Below are 26,241 nucleotides of genomic sequence, written 5' to 3' on the forward strand. Positions count from 1 at the left end.
CAGTAGTCCTTACTTAGCACTGGCAGCAAATCAACATTTATGAATTTGTTATAAACTGGCTTGCTCTACACCATCAATGAAATGTTGTAACTTCTACAGGGTTTCTCTTTTCCCTCCCCACTCAGCATCTGCTAGCAATCAGATATTACCTTTCATTCTGTCCTTTATTGGCTAGTTCTGTAGAAAACTGACTTGAATTTTCATGGCATGTCTTCTTTTCTTTCCCCAGGATGATCCAGATGGAGAAGAAATTGAAAAGGATACTTCTAACTCTTTGAAGCTGGATTTCACAGAAGATGAACATTTTAAAACCAAGGTTAACTACTCTTACGCTGCTGTGCAGATACCTACAGACATCTACAAAGGCTGTGAGTTCCACAAAACTTTTCCACAAAACTCTTCATATTGAGACTGAAAACAACCCCATAGGGTAGACAAACTGTAGATCTGATGTCCATAGATTCGAGCTTCCTATGTAAGACAGAGAGGATTAATAGTTTAATTTATCTTTGGACTTAATAAAATCATTTATCCCTACCTAGGTGATTGATGCCAGGGTATCTTGGAAGTCTCTCATAAATAGGTTCACCTACTTGATGATGATGGATAGGCTCCCCATTCTCCAGCAACAAAATGGGGAGAACTGCACTCATTGATCAATAACTTATAAAGAAATAGATGTTTACTTCATCCTTTGCATATGAGATTTTCTCTTGGTGCCTACAAGTGATGATTTGGCTGCTTATGCTGTTCACCTCCTTTTGGTCAGTTTTTATTCCTGCCTTCTCCTTACTCTCCAGTTGTTTGTGACTATAGTTCCCATCACCCATAGCCAACATGGTCAACAGTCAGAGACATTGTTATCCAGAACACCAGAAGTGACTTGCAGTTTCTCAAGTCGCTGCTGACACGGGACATAAATCAGAAAAGTATTAGGCTTTGGCAGGTAACTAAAACCTAGTTTCCAATTCCATGATGGGGATTTACATTTTAAGGAGATATGTGATGCATGATTATGGCTCCATTTCCATGTGCTTCCAAAACAGAGGTCCCATGGAGGCCATCACATGATGTAAGGGCACTAATGGTGGAACTCTGTGGGAGTCAATTTCCACAGTGCATGGAAATGGAGCCCTAAATCCATCTCCAGGAATTGGATGTTACCCAACTCCAAATGGTCAAAAGCAGGAGATAGCAGTTGAAAGATTGACATCAATGCAGAAGACGGGGAAAGATGGCAGGGAACAGGGTAAGACAGTTCCCTCTGCTTTTCCCCACTTCCCCCTGCTTGTGGGTTGAATTCTCAAACAGACTTAAGAGCATCAAAATTAATGAATTTGTGACCTGCCTCACTCTGTTCTCAATGATTGTCAGCACAAGCTGGGATTCTGTTAGTCCAGCATGTAGGCTAGTGAGCGGGAAGAAAACCATGTGTGCATCAGCTATAAAGTAAGAATTTGCCTGCAGCACAATTCTTTATATGAACACAAGAGCTTTTAAAGTCCACAAATACTAAAAATAATTAAACATTGCACAAAAATTCTTGTAATATAACCCGGGGAGAAGAAAACTTTTGAGATATTTCTATTTGCATATAACAAACTTAAGACAAACATTGCAGTGTTATGTTTTTAGGCCAACTAAAAGGTTTAAATATACTACATGAACATTCAAAGCTAGCAAGCTTTTTCACCAAGCTTTGCTGTTTATATTCATTTTAGGGGAAGAAATGTCGACAGAATGCAACAGAGATGCATCTTTCTTGGGATGTTGATGCTTCTGCTTAACAAACCTCCCTACACTACAATTTTAAATTGAGTATCAATAAAAGAAAACCTAATAAAACTATCACTGCAATGTGGAATTGTTTTTAATGGAGCTGCTATATTTTGCTACATGACACACATTAGCTACACCTGGATGTCCATCTTTCATTTTTATATAGGAAAATGAAATAAGGAAACATTTTACATCCCTACTCTGGAGCTCTTTCTTTCCAGATTAAAAAGACTCCAGGTGCATCTTGTGCTTTTATTTTTGAAAAGTACAGCTACTTTGCATTCTATATGGCAGAGTCACAAATGAGGATGTCCAGCTAAAGCTTACATTATAAGCGCTGCAAGAATCAAGAGGAGCACCCCTTCTGCCACAGGTTGAATAGCTGCCTGGGGTTGTTTGGCTTCTACATTCTTGTTATGCACACATTTCTGCATGGGATGTTGTCTAGCAAAAGCTGTTCTTTCTGAGAAGGAAAAGGGTCATACATTCATTTGTTGTCCTTGTATACCATCAAGTTGACTTTAATTTATGGTGACACTATGAGTGACAGATCTCCAAGAGCCCCAGTCATCAAATGTTCTGCTGCAGTCTTCCAAACTCAAGCCTGTGGCTTTCTTGAGTGAATCAGTCCACCTGTACTATGGTCTCTGTTTTCCTACTGTCCCCCAGTATTATAGGCACATAACCTTTAATTTCCCACTTCCACATGCTATGGAGAAGTGATTACCTATTTGTCCCATGTCTCTGGTTGGACCATACTGTTGTTTCTATCCATGAGTAGTTCTAAATGAAAGCTTCTGTGGCTCCCTTCCTTCAGCCCTCTGTGGCTCCCTTCCTTCAGTTCACCTTTCCAACAGCCACACACTGTTGGCATGGATCACATTTCTTTGTAGCTGATGTTTGTATCTGGCCACAGAACAGAGAAGCAGAACAAAGAGCAGCAGGTGGCAATGAGTATACGGAATGGTAGCCTGGTGAAGGTCCCCTGGCATTGGAGTCACAAATTTTCTCTGACAACTGACTATTGAATGAAGTTCTCACAGTCCTCCTTTCTCACCGTAGTCCAGGCAAGTGGAGAAGGTGGGTGTAACACATTTTGGAGACATAATACACTCTAGAAAGTACAGCTCTTGATCTCTCTTTAATGGAAGCTTTGAAAATCAAAATGGTTAAGTCTTCTGTACCTGCTAGATTTGAGACTGTAATGTGCTTTGAAAAATTCCCCATTCAGTCAGTTAGAAATCTAATCAAAATCAAGATAGAAGGCTTTTTCTGCTTTTCAACTAGATTGGAAGCTTGGGAGGAGGGTGTTTTCGTTTTAGACTCAAGTAATATCTTTGTCTGAGAAGCTAATTCCACCCAACATAACCTTGATGGCAGAAATCATGCTGTTAACTTCAGTTCGTTGAGTCAAACTAACTGCCAGTACCTCACTCAAATGTGAAAGTGTTCATCTTTTTAATATAAAGGGGCATCAGGATAGCTTGAAAAAGATAATGATGCTGGGGAAAATGGAAGGAAAAAAGAAGAGGGGCCGTCCAAGGACAAGATGGATAGATGTTATCCTTAAGTGTCTGGCTTGACCTTGAAAGACCTGGGGGTGGCAACAGCCAATAGGGAACTCTGGCGTGGACTGGTCCATAAAGTCATGAAAAGTCGGAAATGACTGAACAAATTAACAATAATGACAAAGGAATTCCAGATCCACTATGTTGTAGTGGTTTGGTCTATGATTCTGGGCACCAGGGTTCAATTCCCGTCTCAGCAATGGAAGCCAGAAGGTTACATTGGGTGAATCACTCACTCTCAGACCTGGAAAACCTCACAATAGGGTCAGGATAACTTGGAAACAAGCTGAAGTCACATAACAACGAAAAGGAATCAAATTGCACATTAGAGACTGCATAAAAGAGAAATTTCTAATATACGTGTTTGTGAGCCGCAGTCTATGTCATCAGGTTCAGCATCTGATGAGATAGATTGTAGTCCTTGACACTTAATGTTAGACATTCATTCTTCCCAGGTAGTCACAAAGGTGATTCTGAATCCTTTTGTGAAGGTCAGTCTGTTGAGGCATTCAGTAGACAACTGTGAGTAGCTGGGGGCGAGGGTTGCATTTCTAAGCTAATCTCCCCCCATTAGATTTTAAGTTAAAACAAAGGGTTTTTAAAAAAAAGAATGAAAACATCTTCCACCCCCTTTAGAGTTTGAGAGATTTCAAGATTATTTTTAAAATCAAAATTTGGGGTGAGAGCTGGAGGGATCTTTGGAAACCCAAAAAAGAACCTTGGGCCACGCATGTTTTGCCCATAATGATTGTAAATGATTGGTCAATGTCTCTTTAAAAATAACATTAATCACTATAGTTCTGTCTCATGTTTATGGCTTACTTTTGAACAAGGATAGGAAGTCAACTCAAGAACACCTCATAGAATCATGGAATCTAGAGACCTCGTGGGCCATCCAATCCAACCCCCTGCCAAGAAGCAGGAAAATCTAATTCCTCTACCTCTTTCTCTCTGGGTCATTCTGATTGTGGCATTTCAAGTCGTTATGTTTGCCATAGCAAGGTTGTTCCTCAGAATAACACATCCAAGCATCTACTTATACAAACCTGTTACAGGCACAAATGTATGGAAATGGAATGATTTTGGAATGATTGCACTGCATTGGTGTCAGTGGATTAGAAAGGGTAATTCATTTTATTGCTTACTTAATCCAGGCTCAGCAGCTAATGAAACAAGTCATGAGTCTAGAAGGAGGAGACCTCAGGGTGGGTACCAGAATGAAATATTCATGATTTCCAGCCTCCAGTTCTTAATACTGAGCAAGTGTTGTCACCGTGCCAAAGTCATGTAAATCAACATAGTCCCGTTGAATAAAATGAATGAGAAGTTAGCTCACTCTGGAGATTTATGGCTTATTTAAAACATCACTATTGTCCTGATTGTCAGAATATGATGGAAGTCAGTAAAGGAATGAAGACAGATTTCCATGAGAAAACATCTCACTATCTAGAAACAATTGGTTCGAGGCCATTTTGAAAGATCGCTTGATTTCATATGACTTCTACCACACATCAGGCATTCTGAATTTTTCACATATAAGAATCTTAGTGAGCAGATCTGTTTCAGCTATACCTTTCAGCTAAACAATATAGACATAGTTTTAACATTACTGCTTCGAGTTTGCTTTCATTGTTCTGTTTTGCTGTGCTGAATATATGCTTTGCTAACTGACCTAAGCAAAAAAAACAAAACCTTTCATCATCTGAAGCCCCAACTACACCGACCATTTAATGCAGTTCAAAACTAGCTTCAAACTGCCATGGCCAGACAACAAACTCCCACAAAAGCACATGAAATAAGCCCTTTATCTGTAGTTTGTGTAATCACTATCTGGACCTCATGCTGGTTCCAAGATTTCCTGTGTAATCATCTGCACAGCAAAACCACTTTCTTCACTGCCATTTTGAAACTGCATTAAATTGTGAGTGTAGATGGGATCTTACTGGTTCACAGATGTTATTCTGAGCTAAATGTTTTGTTTTGTTTAAATCTGGTGTCTGATGAGAAGTTTTTGCAGTGAGATATTTACTTTATAAAATACCCTTTGGAATCTTTGGGAAAATTATTTAAACCTCTTAAAATTTGAAATAATTCATTACTAAGTAATTCCATCACTGCATTGCACTGTTCCATCTAGATGACAAATAGAGTATTGGAGTGTTTTTCACCTCTGCTTTGTGTTAATGGGAAACACAGAATCTGGAGAGTCATAAGAGAGATTTTGTGCCCTCCCCCATGCAGCCTGTTGATCTGAAAGTTCTTGCTAAACTTTCCACAGGAGTTACAGACTACAATTTGTTATATGATTATCCCTTAAGCACGCAAAAGTCAAGTGCCCTAAATAGCAAAGCACTACTTTCTGGTGCCATGTATTACTCTGTCCACATCATCTTCTCAGCAGGAAACTGTCAGAGAAATAACTCTATTGCAAGATCAATTGTTGATGTCTTGATCTTCCACATATATTGTTTTTTTCTGAGCCTCAAGGTCTCAAGAATACAGCTGTTCTTAGTATAATTGTTTCTAATGCACCTACTTATATAGGGCTTGGTAAAAATCCTAAAAAGTATGCTGCACTGATAAATTCTAGAATGTAAGCTTAGAAAACAAGCAGGAAAATCAGTGTAAAAAATAACTGTAGTAAATAATGCATTATACTCAATTTCCAGCTCTTTGAATATTATTTCTGGGTAATAGCCCAGAACCTACAACCAGGTAATGTAAAACTTACAGGAAATGTGCTCTGGATAAACAGAAACATTTCATTGATTACAAGGCAGCAGCATACAAAATCCGCCAGGGAATGACTAGTTCCAAAAGTCAACTGTGTGTCCAGTAATCGTCTTCCCTGAATCTACAATTTGGTGATGGATCTGGACATTGTATGTTTTTACCCTGTTTCCCCTTCTGCTCCCTCACCCATATTGTGTTTTTAGTAGTTGTATTTATATTTTTAATGTACCAAACATGCCAGGTTTGTAAGGAAACGTGACACTATTTCCTGTGCTGGTCAATGACCGAAATAAATGTTTTGATTTGATTTGATTACAAGGGAGAAAAAGAAGAAAATATATCAGCCCACAAAAATCTTGGTTTCGGGCTTAAACCAGACATAGACTGCCCTCACTTCATTTTATACTCTGTGGGATTGTTTATAAGATTGATTAATGGGGGGGGGGGGGGATGAGAATAGTTTTGATATGAAAGAAGGGGTTTAATATTTCCCCCATTTTAAAAAAGGGGAAAAATCTATGAGTTGAACTTAAAAAGATGATTTTTTACTAAGGCAATGCATTGATATAGAAGAATTTTATGACCATTGCCAACTTTCTTTTTTCTGTAATATTAAAATGGGAAGTATAAATATTGGGCTCAATGGGACTTGTATATCACAATACGACTTGTAATATCACAACCAGTGTAATTCCCCTTAGTTTCAGTAGATCTTCTCTGAGAAGGAATAACATTGGATTGAGCTCATTGTTTAAATGTTAGCAATCATAACATGGAAAGAAACAAGATTGTTCCTAACTAATACAGGAAGGTAACAACTTAATAGTTATATGAGGCAATACCCATGACTTGGAAGAGAGTTGGATGGTAGCAAATATATTTGAAAAATTGTATTCTGCAAACACACTGAGAATAACATTGCATATATCTTGGGAAGTGGGACAAAGTTCATATCATTGTGTAGATATAAGTGCATAAATATGCTGCAGATTAATTTTCTTCAGGAAAGGTTTGTGGATTCCGCACAACCACCGAGTAGTAGATATACTTTGTATCACTGTAAACAGAGGGTACTTTTAGAATGCTCTTATTTTCAGTTCCCTGGAATGTCCCATTTACCATGGTTTGGGAAGGATCTTGGTCACTAATTTTTCACAGTATAGCTTTCCCTCTTCATTGTATTTCTTTCAATTTTTTCTTACAAAAATCCATTTTAAAAGAGGTACAATAGCTCCACAATACCTTTTGATTGTGAGTAATTTGAAGTCCTCTGTCTACAAGTGCCTTAATGATAAGGAAGAGCCACAACACAAGGACTAACTCCATTTAATATGAAAGTGAAAGCCATCCTGTTTCTGTCAATTAAAGGCAACTTTCCATATATGGAAAAAATTGGTTCACTTGTCTCTCATATAATGTATCAACCTAGGGCCTTTCCAGACTGGCCATTATCCCAGGAGCATCTGCGCTTAAAAATCGTGGATGTTCCTGGGGGCCTATCTACACACGCGCCAGAGAGCATGGACAGCGAGTGGTGAGGGGAGGCCTGGTCTCTGAGAGGTCTCTTCTATCTTGTGGGGTTCCTCAGGGGGCCATTCTCTCACCTCTGTTGTTTAACATCTATATGCAACCACTTGCTCAGCTGGTTCGAGGTTTTGGGCTTGAGTGTTATCAGTATGCCGATGACACTCAGCTGGTGCTGAAGATGGAAGGCCGACCGGACTCTGTACCCGATTGTTTCCATCAGTGCCTCGAGGTCGTTACTGGATGGCTGCGTGCCAGCAGGTTGAGGGTGAATCCAGCAAAGACGGAGATCCTATGGCTGGGTGGACCGGGCAGTGGGGACATCCATCTGCCCACCCTGGATGGCGAGGCGTTACGCCCATCATCATTGGTAAAGAGTCTGGGAGTCCTTTTGGACCCTCTGCTGACAATGGAGGCCCAGGTCTCCGCCGTGAGCAAAACCGCCTTCTTTCACCTGCGGCAGGCTAGACGGCTGGCCCCCTACCTGTCCAGGGACGACCTAGCTACGGTGATCCAGGCCACGGTCATCTCAAGACTGGACTACTGTAACGCCCTCTACATTGGCCTCCCTCTGTCGGTGATTCGGAAGCTCAAGTTGGTACAAAACGCAGCTGCTCGGCTTCTTGCGGGAATTCCGATGAGATGCCACATAACACCAATCTTACTACAGCTGCATTGGTTACCAATTGAGCACCGGATCACTTTCAAAGTGATGGTACTCACCTTTAAGACCTTGCATGGTCTGGGGCCAATGTATCTGAGGGATCGTCTCACCCCCTACCAACCCCAGAGATCCCTCCGTTCTGAGGACCAAGATCTATTGGAAGTCCCCCGTGTCAAGACCTTGCGTCTAACGGCAACCAGATGCAGAACCTTCTCAGCAGTGGCGCCATCAGTCTGGAATGCTCTGCCACCTGAAGTTCGTGCCCTGCGGGACTTACCAGCTTTCCGCAGGGCATGTAAGACATACCTGTTCCAACAGGCTTTTAATGTTTGATACTGTTGTTTTTAAATTGTTTTAAATTGCTTTTAAACTTTGTTAGATTTTAGCTATTCTTGTAAGCCGCTCCGAGCCCCAGGGGAGTGGCGGCATATAAGTTTAAATAATAAATAAATAAAATAATAAATTTCTGGGGTGAGTGTCCAGATTTTCTTCCAGGAAAGCCTGGGAGAACATAGGGACAATGTAATGCCCTCCCCAAAAGCCCCCTAAACAGAGTAAAAAAAATAAAAGAACTCACCCTGGCTCCATGGGATGGCGGTCGGAGTTCTCCTGGCACATACAAATGATATGCCAGGAGAAAAGGGGGCAGGAGTGATTTTCTTCCCCCCCCCCCCTTTCTCCTGGTGCATCATTTGTACATGCAGAAGAACTCTGGCAACCATCCCATGGAGCCCGAGTGAGTTCTTTTCCTTTTTACTCTGTTTTCTTTTTACTCTTTTGGGGAGGGGGTGGTATTCCCACAGTTTTCTGGGCTAATTTAGCCTGGAAAACTATGGAAATACTGTCTGGACTGCAGTATTCTGTGGTCCAGACACTGGAAGTAGTGGGCTTATCCCGCACCTACCAAGAAGGCATAGAATAAACCCACTCTCAAATTAATTTGCCACAAACCAGGAGTTTCCTGGTTTGTGACGGATTAATGCAGGTTTGTCCAGAACATTGTCCAGACAGCCCCCTTTTTATTATGGAAGTTTCTGCATTAAAGAAGCTGTCTAGATCCACCCTTAGTGCAGTACTGGAAATGATCGTTCTTTAGACCAGTTAAAGACCTCATCCCACAAAGTGGGGGGGAGGTGGCATTTCATGGTGTTCCACCTATAAGAAGATTAAGAATTTATTCATCCTCAACACACAATCTCCTTGCCCCATTTCTAGCTCAACCATCTGCTTCATTTTTCATCACACAGGAGGGCAATGTCTCTTCCCATTTCAAGGAGACCAACACATTTTTAATGGGATCTGGCCATCCTCTTTAAACCCCTATTCTCATGGAGACCAACACACTTTTAAAACATTTCTCTCAATGGGGTCTGCCCTGTCCTTGTTGACCCACTATTCTTGAGGAGACCAACACACTTTTAAAACTCTTCTCTCTCCTTTCAATGGGATCCGCACTATTTTTAAACCACTATGGGCGACAGAAGGGGCATTAGCAGACCACCCACATGCACACTTACACCAAAACACCACAAAATGGAGTGCCAATTGGCAAATCCACTACTTCCCATCCCTACTTTAAAGTGTTTCTATACACAGAGGAATGGGGTCATTTCCTGTCCATTCAAATCCACCCACTTCTACATGCTGCAGAGATGGAATTTCATGGGCAACCCATGGAATGAGTTGTGTATCTTTTGATGGAATTTATGGGATTTTATCTTTGAAGTGTGTCTAAATGGAGGAAAACCTTCGTCTGATGAGGGCTTAAATCTGCCCAGGTGTCTTTCTTTTATCTACAGTGTGGTAGCTGATTTGTGGTATCATGTGTGGATAGTTTATTTTTGGCTCCTTAGTTTATTTTATATCACATTTTAATACAAAAAACACAAGGCAGATATTTGTGGAATAGTCTGCTTCCATGGCAAATGTAATATGACTGCAAATATTGGTAAAATTCAGCTTGGCCTGAAAGGTGTGCCCTCTCTTTTAGACACTTTTAGATCTAACCTCTCGTAAGGAGGTTTAGTTGTTGCTACTATTTGCATATCCCTTTAACTATGTTTTTAAATTCTGGATATGGCTTTTAACCTTGTTTTGCTGTTTTAATGTGGTTTGTGTAATTGTGTTGTATTGATTTTATGATGATTTAATTTATTATTGATTGTTTATATTGCCCATTTTCTTTGTTTTTAATTTCATGTTATTAGTCGCCCAGAGTCCTCATGGGGAGAGGGGGTAGGATACAAATAAACTTTTGATTGATTGATTGATCCTGGGGATAAGACTGATCTAGACAAGGCCCAGTGACAGAAGGTGTTCTTGGATAGTCAAATGGAGTCAACCAAATGGAGTAGGGAACTATTATAATTGTCAACTAAAGTTTGAGGTCAAAGCTTGGGTTGAGTTTTGATCAAATAGTAGCTATATAGACTGAATGATAATATGACAGGAAAGGCATGAGTGTAGTAGTTTCCTAGATTCGGTTTATTTTTATTTCAGTCTGGAGTTACGATTTATTTTTGGCAAAAATCATGAGTAGAGCTTGCACAAAGGACAAATGTATGTGACTCTTTAATTGGAAAGAACTTCAGCTGCTGCCCATCAGAAAAACTCCACTGATTTTCACTGAACTGTATGAACTGCTGCTAAGACAGAGGTCATAATGCCTTTAGCTTTCACCAAGACCCTATAGTGACACTGTAATAGCATAATAGTCCATTACCTTAACAGTTTTTCCATATCTGTACACTTCACTAGGAGGCACCAAAGGCTGTGGCTTAATGTTTCCTGTTCCTTTTATACTTTGGTTCTTGGAAGGAGAGTCCATGGAGGAGTGACATACTTCACTGTCTGTGCCAGGGAGAGGCAGTTGCCCGAGCAATAATTGTATTGCCTTGTCATTTTCCTACTGGTCTTTAAGGAAGAAGCTGCCATTACCTATTTCTTATTTGGCATGTAGCCTTTATCTCTGGAATAATTACACCGCTTGTGGTGCCAAAAATGTCCCGGCCCGTCTTCTAGTAACTGACTCAGAAAAGTATGAATTTGGCTTTTCTTTTCTTTTCTTTTCTTTTTTTCTTTTTTTTTGGTCGTGTCAGGAGCGACCTGAGAAACTGCAAGTCGCTCCTGTTGTGAGAGAATGAATTTGGCTAAGGTCATTACAATCAACATGCTTAAATACTTAGATCTTTTAGCCATATAAATAGATCCCTCTTTACCAGATTTCAAGCTCTTACCACGAAATGCAGAATAAATGAGCTAATCAGCCACACTGGAGATGGAGTTTGTAGGCTGAGCTGGCACTATCTAACTCAAGGGAAGGAAAAGAGGAATTGCTGGCCCAAATTGCACTAACCTTATGGTGGTTGCAATAGCAGTTCCTTTATTCATTTATGCAATTTCACACATGTGCCACTGGAAAACGTTCCTGTGAATCTAAAATTGACCTGCCAAATCTCTCTAGAAAGAAACAAATTTCTCTCTTGTTTTCCAACTGTCTGTAGTGAGGGGAAGAAAATGCTTTCTGGATGAATGTTTTTGTGTAAATCACATATCCTTTAAAATGTCACTGTAACTGAAAATGTTGATGCAAAACTTTAACTCCAAATGTACTTTTTAAATCTTCAAATCAGGCTGGCTTGTCTGCTAAAAATATCCATCCCTTCTACATATCACTTAATGGAGACAAAATGGTTTATTCTGGATCTGTCTTCATCTGGGTATAGAGGAAAGTGTTTTCCTCCAAAATGAAAAAGTTCTAAAGAAGAGGGAACATGTTTATTTTGTCACCTGTCATCCCCGTGTACTGGATTCTTATTGTGATGAAAAAATTGTTGTCATGTATATTAGTAACTATCATACTGAAGATTCAGCTGAAGTTTATACATGACATTTTGCAAAGATCTACCATGAACATTATCCACACAATCCACTGGTAGTAGTTTATGTTAGAGTATGCTGTATTGTGCTGTGCTACACTACAATACTTTACCTTGTACTACACTGTACTATAAATTACTAGCTTTTGATGGCAACGTTGTTTTTTTTTCAATATTGTAGCTGTTTTTAATATATTTTTGAGTGCAGGATTTAAAAACACACAAAATGCCTTACCACACACCATTTTATCAAAAATTCAATATTTTCTTAATCCCATTGTTACTGGATTTATGTTAAGTATGAACACTGATGTTCCCGCAACATTTCTTTTTGTCCGTTTGAATGGATTTTTGTGTTTTATATCAGTTTTTGAATGTTTATTGGAAACCTTTAATAGTTTTCTTATTGTTTACTCTTGATTCCCCAAATAAATTTTACTCAATCACATATTACAAAAAAAAATCCATGCAAGTAGTGGGGAGGCTGTATGTGGTGAAGCAAATCTGAGGTCATTTTTTGAATTAGAAAGCCCAATTCCCATAAAAGCACATATTTTTAAAAGTGTTTTTATGATCCACAGTTTTGCTGGCCTGCTTTTTCATCCCTCCTTTCCTCCAATTATTTCAGAGTGGTCTAAATGGTTCCTCCTCCTCCCCACTTTCCACCCTCACAATAACAACTTTGAGACGTAGGTGAACCTTAGAAAGTAATTGGCCCTTTGAATGTTGTGGCTCAGTGGGGTCTTGAGCCTAGATCTTCTAAGGCCAAATCTAGCATTTTTAACCATTACACCATATTAGCTAAGAGTTGTGGATAGATGGATCAGAGTGAATGTTTTAAGCCTATTGTTTTTGCTTTTAACAGCAGCCTCCTGGGTGTACTTGGATAGTTCTCAAGGCAAGACCTCCCTGAGATACTTGCTACTTTACATGTACATAAAACCGAAAGTAAATTCTCTTAACGGCTAGCTCCAAAATAATAAAAAGGCATGCTGGAACCCTCCAAACTCCTTAAATCAGCATTTTTGCCCCGTCCAAAAAAGAATGGCTAGTTTTGAAAGAATATCCATTCATCTTTTAAATAGGTTACAAGCCACTCCCCATATTGTGAAACTTCAACAATCACTTGTTTTTCAAAGCTAGATTTAAAGTACTCACCCCTCCAATTTTGCATATTTTTTATTTATTTGACATTTTAGCATAAAGACTCCTAAATTCAGAAATCTGTCTCTGGATACATTGTAGTTGCTTGTTGTAACTTAATGTGCCTTACATTCAAAGCTGTGCCTTTCTTCTGGCTTGATCTCGAAGGAAAAGTGGCAAATAGGAATATGTGGATACACCACATTGCTTATGTCAAGGATGAGCTATTTTCAGCCCTCTGGATGTTGTTGGACTGCAACTCCAATCATCCCTAGACAGGAAAGGTAATGTTGCAGAAAATTGGGAGCTGGCATCCGTCAACATCTAGAGTCTTCCCTGACTGGCATTCATGAACTGAATCAGACCACAAGGATAGTGTCAACATAATATGGATAATTCAAAATAAGTAAAAAGAGATGTGCTTCAGGAGTTAAGCACTTACTCGTGACCAATTCCACATACATCCATAATGACATTTAAAGTGAGCCATTAGCAGCAACATAATTTAATTCTAATAGTATTGACTCATTACTTGTAAATTTATTTATTTTTCAGATAAATATGTCAAATTAAATGAGCAGGTTGTGCAAAATGTTAATTTCATTGTTGAGGTGGGGGTAGGGAAAGAAGATGAGAAAAACAACCTATATGCCTTGCCATTTCAGCATTTATTTCATTAGCACTCAATTTCTTAATCCTGCAACTTGGCATTTATTTGGATGACCTTTGCAGTCAATCTAAGAAACCTAATTTTCTGCTTCTCTGTCTCGTAGGATAGGAGTGCGCAGCCACCACCAAACAGAAGTTGCTTTAAAAACAATTGCACTCCCCATTTTTCTGGCTCAGTGTTTAGACCACCATAATATTAGATAAATATAAACATCTCCGGGTAGACCTTAAATTTGTTGTGAGAACCTTGATTACTGGTTTCTGCCAGCTGTAAGTTTTAAAACATTTGGAAAGTAGTAATCTCCTTCCACTCAAATAAATCCATAATATAATTATTCACAAAAGACATCTAAAGAATTTGCACCATTGTTTTTAGCACAGAAAACAAAAGTTCATACATTGATATTTTTTGACCCTCAAAAATCCACACACCCCAAAAAAATCCTCACCATGTTAGGAAAGCTATTGTGATCAGACCCCTATTTAAAAAAAAAAAAAAAGCAAACTAGGAGTTTACTTTTTTTTGAGAATTCTGCCAGGATACATTTCAACAAGAGTTAGGACATATTTTTCGTAATTCAAGAAGGCTGCACATGCCCCTTAACATTCAAATGCTGTAAACCATAACTGTTTAGAAAATTGAAAAGTCCTTGGAACTAACCCCCTAGAAAGTTTCATTAAGATTGATCATGCATTTTTTGAGATATTAAATGTTTTAGCCTCCATTATATTCTTGATGCAACCTTAATTATTCTGGCGCTACTATGCCTGAATAATAATGTGAAATTTATACATTTTGACAGCAACACATTTTGAATGATAGTGCTTAAAGGAATGCAGTCTGGGGGTTTTCCCCTTCTTTGACAAGAGCTGAAAAATACAAATTCTGTTACAGACCTTTACAAAGAACAGCATGAATAAAAATTCTTGATTTGGGATTGGTCATTGGCATATCTTTCAGCCAACATTTTTGCCCTGAAATTTGTTTGAGGGAAAAATACTGCAGGGGTGAGTTGGACCTGGGTGAAGTTTTCCTCCAAAATCTAAAAAAATATATTGCTTTTCTAAGTTACTGTTTGCAGTAGTTTTCTATTGGATGTCTTAGTTCTGGTCAGTTTATCTGTCTGCTTTCTTTTTGTCCATTTTAAGCCTGACTTTTCCCAGTGGTCTGAACCAAGGAGAAGTAATGAAAGGAATGCAATGATCACATGATTAAGTGTAGCCAATCCTATTTGGGGACATGATAGTGATGTCACTAAATGGAAGTGAGGAAACAGATTACTTCCCTGTTGTCAAACCACAGAGTCAACTATCCATGCTGCACTGTGCAGTTGCACTATAGACACACTATAGACTCATTCCTTGCTTTTGCAGTGCACACAAGCAAAACAGACCCTGTGTGCCTTTCAACAGAGATGTCCTCTGCAAACCTTTCAGTTACCTTTTAAGCCCCTGCTTCCAAAATTCACTGACATGGAACCCCTCTATGGGAAGCGGAGAAGTGGTCTTTCCACTCCCCACTGCACAGTTTGGTTTCCCACATTTTCCTCAAGTTGAAAACACCCGTTCCACTCCCTTTGTCATCAGAGTAAGTTTGCTTCCATTATCTACCTAGAAGCTGTTGGTTTTCTAGCCCTTGAAAACTGGGTCAGCCAGCCAGACAACATTAAGGCTGCACTCTTCATTTATCTAGAAAGACAATCTAAGTAGTAGGATTAAATGAGGCTGAAAATCATAGGTATATCACTCCATGCTGATGCTGTTCCTCATTAAACTTCATCTTGTTTCAGAAGGAAGGCACTTTTCCATCTAGGAGTCTGACTCTTTTCAGGACCAAGGACAGCTCCTGCCTTCTCTCTCTCTCTCTCCAGGAAGCAGTGATACCTTTATTGGACAAACTTTGAAACATAAAATACATCATACAAGCCTTTGATGCCTCACTAACTCCTTCATCAAGCAAAGATGTTAAAAACCATACAGGATTTCTCTATCAGGAGGAATCTATGGTTTTTAATATCATTGCCTGATGGACAAGCTAGTAAAGCTTCCAGGTGCTTGCATTATGTACACGTATTTACTTGGGTCTATTGTAATGTGCACTCAATTTTGAGGTGCTCATTACAAAAAAAATTGATTTCCAACCATTTTGTCACCAATTCCCAGCAGGGTGCAAGCATAAGCCATGCCCTTCTGCTTGCAGCCTGGGCTTGGTAAGGGGACACTGCTTCTTCTTGCCTCTTACCTGATAATGACAACCATTTCCATTTTCTGTTTCTTGATATTGTTCTTCTCCATTTGCTTTAGAACTCACTTTGTCTTTTGTTCAAACCCACAGGAACCCAATTCGTACTGTACATTTTATTTTCTTTTTGCTTGAAATATGTCAAAGATGCACATTAGAACAATGCCTGCCAGACACAAATGTCTGTCCCTATCCTAAGAGCCCATATAAAATTGTGGAGGAAGTGGCAAGCACTCCATCTCATCTGTAATAAGTTTATTTCCATTGGAGAGAAGGTGTATGAATAAAGAGTAACAGGGCTGTGATTACTTACTTACTTACTTACTTACTTAGGCGATCCCTCGTTTTCCGAGTATGATGGTCCTCCAATGTTCTTGTGGGTCCGTAAGTGGCTGTGGAGCCCTATTCTTGCTCTGCACCTTCTTCCGCAGTGAGGGCATTGGTTTCCAGGTGGAAGGCGGTCCCGGTCGGGGTTGCCTTGACGCGCCTTCCTCCTAGCACGTTTCTCTCTTTCACCCTCCACTCGTGCCTCCTCGAATTCTGCAGCACTGCTGGTCACAGCCGACCTCCAGCTGGAGCGCTCAAGGGCCAGGGCTTCCCAGTTCTCAGTGTCTATGCCAGAGTTTTTAAGGTTGGCTTTGAGCCCATCTTTAAATCTCTTTTCCTGTCCACCGACATTACGTTTTCCGTTGATAAGTTCGGAATAGAGCAACTGCTTTGGGAGACGGTGGTCAGGCATCCGGACAACGTGGCCAGCCCAGCGGAGTTGATGTTGGAGGACCATCGCTTCAATGCTGGTGGTCTTTGCTTCTTCCAGCACACTGACGTTTGTCCGCTTGTCTTCCCAGGAGATTTGCAGGATTTTCCGGAGGCAGCGCTGGTGGAATCGTTCCAGGAGTTGCATGTGACGTCTGTAGACAGTCCACGTCTCACAGGCGTATAGCAGGGTTGGGAGGACAATAGCTTTATAGACAAGCACCTTGGTCTCCCTACGGATGTCCCGGTCCTCAAACACTCTCTGCTTCATTCGGGAAAATGCTGCACTTGCGGAGCTCAGGCGGTGTTGTATTTCAGCGTCGATGTTGACTTTGGTGGAGAGGTGGCTGCCAAGGTAGCGGAAATGGTCAACATTTTCTAATGTTACACCATTAAGCTGTATCTCTGGCATTGGGGAGGAGTTGGCTGGTGACTGCTGGAAGAGCACTTTGGTTTTCTCAATGTTCAGTGACAGGCCAAGCTTCGTGTATGCTTCTGCGAAGGTGTTTAGAGTGGCTTGTAGATCTTCTTCTGTATGCGCACAGACGACATTGTCATCAGCATACTGGAGTTCTATAACAGATGCTGTTGTAACTTTGGTTTTGGCTTTCAGTCTGCTGAGGTTAAACAGCTTGCCATCTGTCCGATAGATGATTTCCACTCCGGTGGGAAGCTTCCCATCAACAAGGTGAAGTATCATTGCGATGAAGATGGAGAATAGAGTTGGGGCAATAACACATCCCTGTTTGACACCCGATTCCACCTTAAATGGGTCACTTTGGGAGCCATTGCTGTCCAAGACTGTTGCCATCATGTCATCGTGGAGGAGCCGCAGGATGTTCACAAATTTGTTAGGGCATCCGATTTTGTGGAGGATGGTCCAGAGAGCGCTGCGATTCACTGTGTCGAATGCCTTGGCAAGGTCGATGAATGCCATGTACAGAGGTTGGTTTTGTTCCCTGCATTTTTCTTGGAGCTGTCGTGCAGTGAAGATCATGTCCACGGTTCCTCTGGAGGGGCGGAAGCCGTTCTGGGATTCTGGGAGGGTGTCTTCTGAGAGGGGCAGGAGGCGGTTTGCAAGGATTCTTGCGAGGATTTTCCCAGCGGAGGTTAGAAGGGAGATACCTCGATAGTTTCCGCAGTCTGTTCTTTCCCCTTTTTTGAAGAGGGTGATGATGGTGGCATCCTTGAAGTCTGCTGGGATTTTCTCGGTCACCCACACTTTTTCTATGAGCTGGTGGAGTTGGTGTGTCAGCTCAGGTCCTCCCTCTTTGAAGATTTCAGCAGGGATCCCATCCGGTCCGCTGGCTTTGTTATTCTTCTGCTGGCTGATGGCATTGCTGACTTCTTCCAAACTAGGCAGTGCTGCAAGCTCATCCCTGGTTTGTTGTTGCGGGATTTGTGAGAGGACCTCTTCGGCCACATTGGAGCTGCGGTTCAGGAGGCTTTGGTAGTGTTCTTTCCAACGTAGTGCAATTGAGTTTTGGTCCTTCAGGAGTTTGGTTCCATCTGATGAGCGTAGAGGCTGTATGCCATGGTTTCTTGGTCCGTAGATGACCTTTGTGGCTTTGAAAAATCCTTGAGCATTATGGGTATCTGCCAGGTGTTGTATTTCTTCAGCCTTCTTTGTCCACCAGATGTTCTTGAGTTCTCTTGTCCTTCTTTGGACCTCGGCTTTTGCACTAGCATAGATCTTTTTCTTAGCAGCACAGTTGATGTTTCTCTGCCATGTTTGGAAGGCTTTCCTTTTCTTGTCAATTAGCTGTTGGATCTCGATGTCGTTTTCATCAAACCAGTCTTGATGTTTCTTGGCTTGGTATCCAATAGTTTCTTCGCAGGCTTGGATGATGGAGGTCTTCAGTTTGTTCCAATGTTCCTCAACATTTTCGGGGTGTTCTGTGGGTAGATGGTTCTTGAGTGCTGTTTGGAGATGGGCTCGTCTGGAGGGCTCCTGAAGGGCTTGGGTGTTCATTTTGCGCCTTGTCTTTCTGCCTTGGAGTCTGCGCTTGGGAGCGATCTTGATGGCCATCGAGGATCGGATTAGCCTGTGGTCAGTCCAGCAGTCGTCAGCACCTGTCATGGCTCTTGTGAGGAGCACGTCACGGCGGTCTCTGGCACGTGTGATTACATAGTCTAAGAGGTGCCAATGCTTTGACCGGGGGTGCTTCCATGATGTCTTGAACTTGTTTTTCTGGCGGAAGAGCGTGTTGGTGATGACAAGGTTGTGTTCCGCACATTTGGTGAGAAGCAGGATGCCGTTCGGGTTGCTGTTTCCAACCCCGTCTTTTCCTATGGTTCCTGGCCACAGGTCGAAGTCTCGCCCGACTCTTGCATTGAAGTCCCCCAGGAGGATGATTTTGTCCTCCTTAGGTATCCCCGATAGGACGGTGTCCAGCTGACAGTAGAATTTCTCCTTGATGTCTTCGTCAGCATCTAGTGTTGGTGCATAGGCACTTATGATGGTTGCCCGTTGGTTTTTGGCAAGATTGATTCGGAGGGTTGAGAGACGTTCGTTGATGCCAGTGGGTGCTTCGGACAGATGTTTCACCAGATCATTTCTGATGGCAAAGCCGACTCCGTGCATTCTTTGGTCTTCTTCAGGCAGTCCCTTCCAGAAGAAGGTGTAGCCTCCTTTTTCTTCCTTCAGCTGTCCCTCCCCTGCTCTCCGGGTCTCCTGAAGGGCTGCTATGTCGATGTTGAAGCGTCCCAGCTCCCTTGCAATGATGGCAGTTCTGCGTTCGGGGCGTTCACTGCCACTGTTGTCCATCAGAGTCCGTACGTTCCACGTACCAAAGTTCATTTTTCTTTTTTGGCCGCAGGGTGGTGACCCCACTGGACGCGGCAGTCCAGTCAGGGATGAGAGAGGCAGACTATGTTTAGGGCACCTTTTCTAGCCCCCTCCCCATGTGGGGTGAGCAGAGTGGATCCTCAGAAGGGCTGCTCAGTCGCGGATACAGCTGCCGACCTACTCAACTGCCTCGGTCCTTGAGGTAGAACGACTGAGTCCATACCCACCGCCCATGTGCCAGTCTGTGACTAGGGGCTTCCAGATTTCACAGTCCTGCCCCCGTCGCCACTCGCTAATCGCCATGGGACTTTGGTTGGTTGGTTTTTATTTTCTTTGGAAGACGCCTGTGCGTGGGTTTTTTTAATGTGTGGAGGTCAGTGCACAACTGATCAACACACAGTCTTCACAGAGTGAGGTTCCACTGGTGATGTAGTTTAACACAATGACCGTGGCTTCTCAGTCTGTTGCAGCCTTCTTCCGCCTTCGCAGCCGTTGTAACATGTGCCATGTTATCCTCCGCCTGCTCCGCCGTTGAGGTCTTTGGGTCTTCGGACTGTTCTTGGTCTGGGACCTCCCCCGCAGCCACTCCTGGGAGCGCACGACTCCAGTTGCTGTGCCTACAGGTTCATCGGAACACGCAAGCCCCCTCACCACGGCAAGGTGACAGTCCGTCGAGGGGGAGGGCTGTGATAAGCTTAACCCTTAATAGAATCTGAGTTTCTACTCCACCCTTGGTTTTTTGCCTTGCTGCATTCTAATTCTGTATCTTGAATGTCATGTATGATCACAGCTATGCTAAATTACATAGCAGAATTCCTACTTGTGCTTTCATTCTAATATGTAAAGCAGAAACATTCTTGTGAAGAGTGGGGCTTCTCCTTCTCCTTCTCACCTGGAAAGAGGAGGGGATGCCAGGGAAGGATGGTGGGGGCTGAATGAGGCCAGCTGGGAAGCTGCCAATCCTCCATCAGGCCAAGGCTTGTGAGTTTGCTAGTCTCAGACTGATGAAGGGGCATTAGCAAGGTTTTGGCATGCGATTGTAATACGCCATTGAATGTAATGTGCACCTTCATTTTGGCTAAGCAACTTTAATGCTTGGGAGGTGGTCCAAAAAAGTATCACTGCATTGTGGATTTTGTGGCTTGTTGTATTTGCTGCATGGCCGTGCAGCAAAATACAACAAGCCCCAAAATCCTCTGGTTTTTTCATTCCATTTGCCAAACAGAGGATGAAATGTAATGATCAAATTACTTGGAAGACTGAATTGGTTTATCAAAGAGTAAAGATTTTGCAAACACTTCAGCTGCTAAGTCCCATTTGTAAATAAAGTAGACCCTCGGTATCCATGGATTCTACATCTACAGATTCAACCCCCACCACAAATTCAACTAACCCATTTTTAATTCCCCCCCCCCCAAAAAAAACATTATATAAGAGATGTCACTTAATTATATTATTATATGTAATAAGATTTGAGCATCCATGAGTTTTGATAGCCATTGGGGGGGGGGGGGGGCTGGAACCAAATCCCAGTGGATATCAAGGATCTATTGTACTTTTAGTACCATGGTTCCCAACTTCAGAATCTCTCACCTTTGGTCTTCCTGACTAGGAAATCTGGGAGTTGAGGTCCAAAATAGCTGGAGAGCCAAATGTAAAGAACCACTGTGTTAATAGAATGGGAGGCGTTTTGCCGTGTTACCATTGCAACCATATGACAGAAGGCCACAAGTTTGACGCCTCTGATCTAAACTCTGGACTCCTATGGATGGAGCCTAGAATTGCCTTGACATTTTAAGCTACTGCATCACACTGACTTGTTTCTGAAACACCCATATTGATTCTTAGTAATCACAGTCTCCCTTTCTAACTGTTGATTATGTTTTCAGTAGTTATATTCCTAGGTTGAAGTAAGGGATTTAAGTAGGCCCTTCATGAGAAAAGCTTCAAAGTGTTGAAAGTACTAGTCAGATGTTATGTACTATTTATTATTTGTCAAGGATGGACAGTCATGGTGTGTTTAGTGAGGAAGGTGATTTATGCTTCTGAGCCCCCACAGTAGGATCCATGACATTATTTTGGACTGCTACATCACCTGAAAATTGCAACTTGAAGTCAATTTTAGTTGTGAAAGGCAAGTTTGGAAGGTTTAAGGGAGTTGTAAAAGATGCGGAACTGAACTGAGTGCTCCAGGTACAATGCGTCTGTTTCGTGGAGGTGTGAAATGCAGCTGAATAAATTAAATTGTATTCTGACAGACAGTGGGTAGCAGTGAATAATTTTTGAGCTTTGCCATAATTGTAACATATCAATAAATACATATAATGTTGATGTAATGTAATCAGTTTGAATAACTTCAATGTAATGTTTATTTTGAATTGGCTTTCATAAGAAAAGCAACAATCTTAGCCAGACCTGTTTCAGACTCACGCTTTTAAATTATCCCTTGATTCCCTGTTGTGGATGGCAGGAAGCAGCAGTGGGTTTTTTGTAAAAAGAAACACAACAGAGGTTGTCATGGGATTGAAATAAACAAATGGTTCCTCATGACTTGCCAACCCAGAGCTTGTATGCCACATTTCTGGTCCTCCACCTTCATCCGAGGATTTCAGCACTGAAGCAATGGAGGAGCACTATCGGTAGCTGGCATGCTAATTAAAACATTTAATATAACACCCTCTATAGTCACTCGTCACTACACACACAAATTGCATTTTATATATTTTTTTATTTACAGTGCCAGTTTTAATTAAATCTGTAATCTTTTGCCAGGGAAGGGCGGAGAAGGAGGGTGTGGCCTGGACTCTTTGCTTTCCTTCCTGGGTGGAGCTTCTGGTTCAAGCTTTCCATACTAGATCTTTTTCTTGTGAGATCCTTTTTGAGGAAAGGAGTAGAAAAATGAAAGAGAAGAGAAGGACAATGTTGTGGATAAAAGACCGAAAGAAGAAGCGTGTGTCTCGATAGAAAAGGAACTGTTCAACAAAAGGGCTTGAAAAGTCATTTGAGGCAGGAGAGGTTTATTGTCATGCTCTTCTCATATATTTTCAATGAAATGAGGACTGAGGTAGCAGATAACCATCAACCAGCACCTGTGAGTTTGAAAAACTTGGTTAGCAAGGTTGTCTCCCCACCTAGAGCTTTCCCCATCTGCTCCTCTTGAGTTAACTACTGTCAAAAGCATTTCTCTCTGTTAGCAATTTGTATAAGTGTGGTGCTCTGGGAAGAAAATGCAATGTCTCCCAAGTGATTGATCTTGGGGAATTAGAACTAGATTTATTCATAGGTTTTTACTACTTCTTTAAACTAGCAGCATTCCTAAAGTATTCTGAAATTCTGGCCATATTTGACGTAAAGAATTTAAAGCCTTCTCTAACATGACCACCTTCAAGTAGACTGCACTTCCAACATTCCCGGCATTCAATATGCTGGCTTAAGATATTCTTTGTGGCTGTTATTTGGCATAAACTCAACTTTGATTTCTCTCAAAATCAAGAGATCTCCAAGAGATCAGTTGCCCCATTAATGTATTGCTGACTTCAGACAATCACTTCACTGATTGTATCCATCCTTGTGTAATCCTTGTGTGATGTGATCTTTCTCTTTTCCTACTGCTTCCCACTTTACCGAATGATCACCTTTTCCAATGGGTGATATCATCCCATGTGCCCAAAGTATAACAGTCTCAGTTGAGTCATCTTGGCTTCTAGTTAATGTTTAGGCTGTGTTTCTTCTTTGAGACATTCATTTGTCCTTTTGTTAGTCTGTAACTTCCTAGAAGTTATCACCAGCACTACATTTCTACTGTACTGATTTTCTTCCTGTCAGCATTTTTCACTATCCAATTTATACAGCCACAAGCCCTGGGATGACAGGCATTGTAGTCCTGCCCATGGAGCAGGTACCAAATTGGGCCGAATGGAATTAGAAGATTTTATGCAAAACACTGAACATTGGTGGGTTGCCTTGGGGATTTTCTTCAGGCAAAGAGTAGTCAGGGAACATTGAAACCTGATCATTGTGTTTTAACCAGCTAAATGTAAGGGTATTTAAAAGTGTGTCTATGTGTTACTAAATGTATGGCCAAGTCACAAAAGAAGGCAGCAATCAAAAGCAAAACAGCAGCCAAAATGCTATAAAAAATTCAACTGCAAAATATGACACGCAAAATCCAGGCTACAAGAACACTAAATGAACACAAAAACACTAATATAATAAAAGGTATTACATACGCATTAAAAGGTGAACTATGCAAACAATACCAAAATATATTCAATATGTTGTCACACCATATGGGATTTTGGCCTGCATCAATAGGAGTAAAATGTCTAGATCCAGGGAAGTCATGTTGCCTTCTAGTCTGCCTTGGTTAAACCACACCTGGAATATTGTGTCCAATTCTGGGCACCACAATTGAAGGGAAATGTTGACAAACTGGAATGTGTCCAGAGGAGGGCGACTGAAATGATCAAGGGTCTGAAGAACAAGCCCTATGAGGAGCAGCTTAAAGAGCTGGGCATGTTTAGCCTGAAGAAGAGAAGGCTGAGAGGAGACATGATAGCCATGTATAAATATTTGAGAGGAAGTCATAGGGAGGAGGGAGCAAGCTTGTTTTCTGCTGCCCTGGAGATTAGGATGTGGAACAGTGGCTTCAAACTACATGAAAGGAGATTCCACCTGAACATTAGGAAGAACTTCCTGACTGTGAGAGCTGTTCGGCAGTGGAACTCTCTGCCCTGGAGTGTGGTGGAGGTTTCTTCTTTGGAGGCTTTTAAACAGAGGCAGGATGGCCATCTGTCGGGGATGCTTTGAATGCGATTTTCCTGCTTCTTGGCAGGGGGTTGGACTGGATGGCCCATGAAGTCTCTTCCAACTCTATGATTCTATGTTTCTGTGACAACACGCTGCAGTTGGTCAGTCTGAGTTACAAGGCATTTGGCTGTTCATAATCTGAGTGAATAGTATTTTCTTCTGACCCTTTATTCATTCTGTTTTAAGACAGTTTTTAGAAGGGTTTTTATCCATCATTTACAGAAGTATTACAGAAGAAGAATTTTCAAAGCATTGCAGTTTGATTGAGTCTGAATTTATGTTTTTTATATGTGCGTGTGTTTTATTTTATTGTATTTTATATTATGTTCACTTTTAACAAGTTAATTAATGGTACTGTCTTGATCACTAACTTGCCATGCTTACAATTAACTGGGCTAGACAGAATTGCAAGAAATCCCTTGCCTAACTTACTGGGCAGAGCAGTTGAGGCACAGGCTCTTCCCTCCACCTGCCATCTTTGTCCTATGGCTAGACTCTCCTCTCTCCTGGCTTCCTCTGTGCCTTGCGCCACCGGCTGGGAGGGCAAAAAAGAACAGCCAATCAGATTGACCCCTTCCCTCCGGCCCGCCTGCCCTGCACAAAAGCAGGTCTTGGCTGCTCCCCAGCTCAGTTGCCCTCAAGCTCTCTTACAATTGGTACTGATGCCTCCCTTTCTCTCAAGGTTGTACCATCCTTACATGAAAGATAAACATAAGTGAGAACGAAGGCCACATCAGTTAATGTTAGCTAAAACTAATGCTGTATAGCCTTCTATCAGTAATATTTATAGCTAAAGTTGTCAGCATGATGGCTTAACAGACACATGTCAACCTAATCCTCCTAATTCAATATTCCCTTGGTGTATTGCCACTACATATGAATATCCAGTCTTCTTTGGTTCTGCTGTGGTATCTTGATTATATTAAGTCGTGTTATGAAGTTGGGCTAAAACACCAAGGGTTAATCTCACTTCCTGAAGTCTTTCCTCCTTTTCTGAGTGCTTCAAAAGATATATGACATCCTATAAAGTCATATCACTTTGATATCTCCCATTAAACAAGCACTTAATAAAATTTGCTTCATCTCATGAAAGCAGCCATTTTGCTTTGTGATTTTCCCTGTGGAAAGCTTGTGCACAGTAAGATAGAGGTAGAGCAAGAAATCATACTAAGTACAGTTGATAACCCTAGGATGTGTGTGTATTTCACTGGGAAACAGCCTCCGAGATAGTGGCACAATAAATTATATGCTCAAAGCTGGCTCTGTCAGCAAAAAGACAATGCCCTCTTCTCAGTGTAATGCATTAGTTCTACAAAAATGATTGAGGATCAGACCCCAAAGAGAAGGGAACTGATTGTACAAGGCAAACTCACTGTCAGTGTGAGATTCATCTGTAAGTCAATAAAAATATATGGAGGCTATTAAGGTAAAAAAAAACAGTTTTAAAAACTAGAGTCAATCATATTTCTAAAGCCAGAGATAAAGAATTTAAAGTGTAATACTGCCTAGAGTTCATGCCTCCACAGATATCAACTTGACACTCCTGTGTGTGGGGGCTCCCTTGTTATTTTGGAGAAAATACCTGGGGCAGTTGTTACTCACTCCAAAATACTGCTGCATCTGCTGCCCTAGCCACCAACAGTCCTCTAAGAGGCATTTGGAGAGCTGCTACATAGTTAACTCCTTGC

General features: G+C 41.4%; 1 protein-coding gene across 3 annotated transcripts in view; it reads left to right on the forward strand.

Annotated features, from left to right (window-relative positions):
- Positions 1–26,241, forward strand: part of CACNA2D2 (calcium voltage-gated channel auxiliary subunit alpha2delta 2) — an 809,616-nt gene that overhangs the window by 615,498 nt on the left and 167,877 nt on the right. For all 3 annotated transcript variants that reach the window (XM_067463620.1, XM_060765787.2, XM_060765788.2), the window contains exon 6: positions 230–368. In XM_067463620.1, the coding sequence (XP_067319721.1) occupies positions 230–368 (139 nt within the window). The remainder of the gene's footprint in view (positions 1–229; positions 369–26,241) is intronic.

This window comes from Anolis sagrei, chromosome 2 (genome assembly GCF_037176765.1).
Source record: "Anolis sagrei isolate rAnoSag1 chromosome 2, rAnoSag1.mat, whole genome shotgun sequence".
In the NCBI taxonomy this organism is placed as follows: Eukaryota; Metazoa; Chordata; class Lepidosauria; order Squamata; family Dactyloidae; genus Anolis; species Anolis sagrei.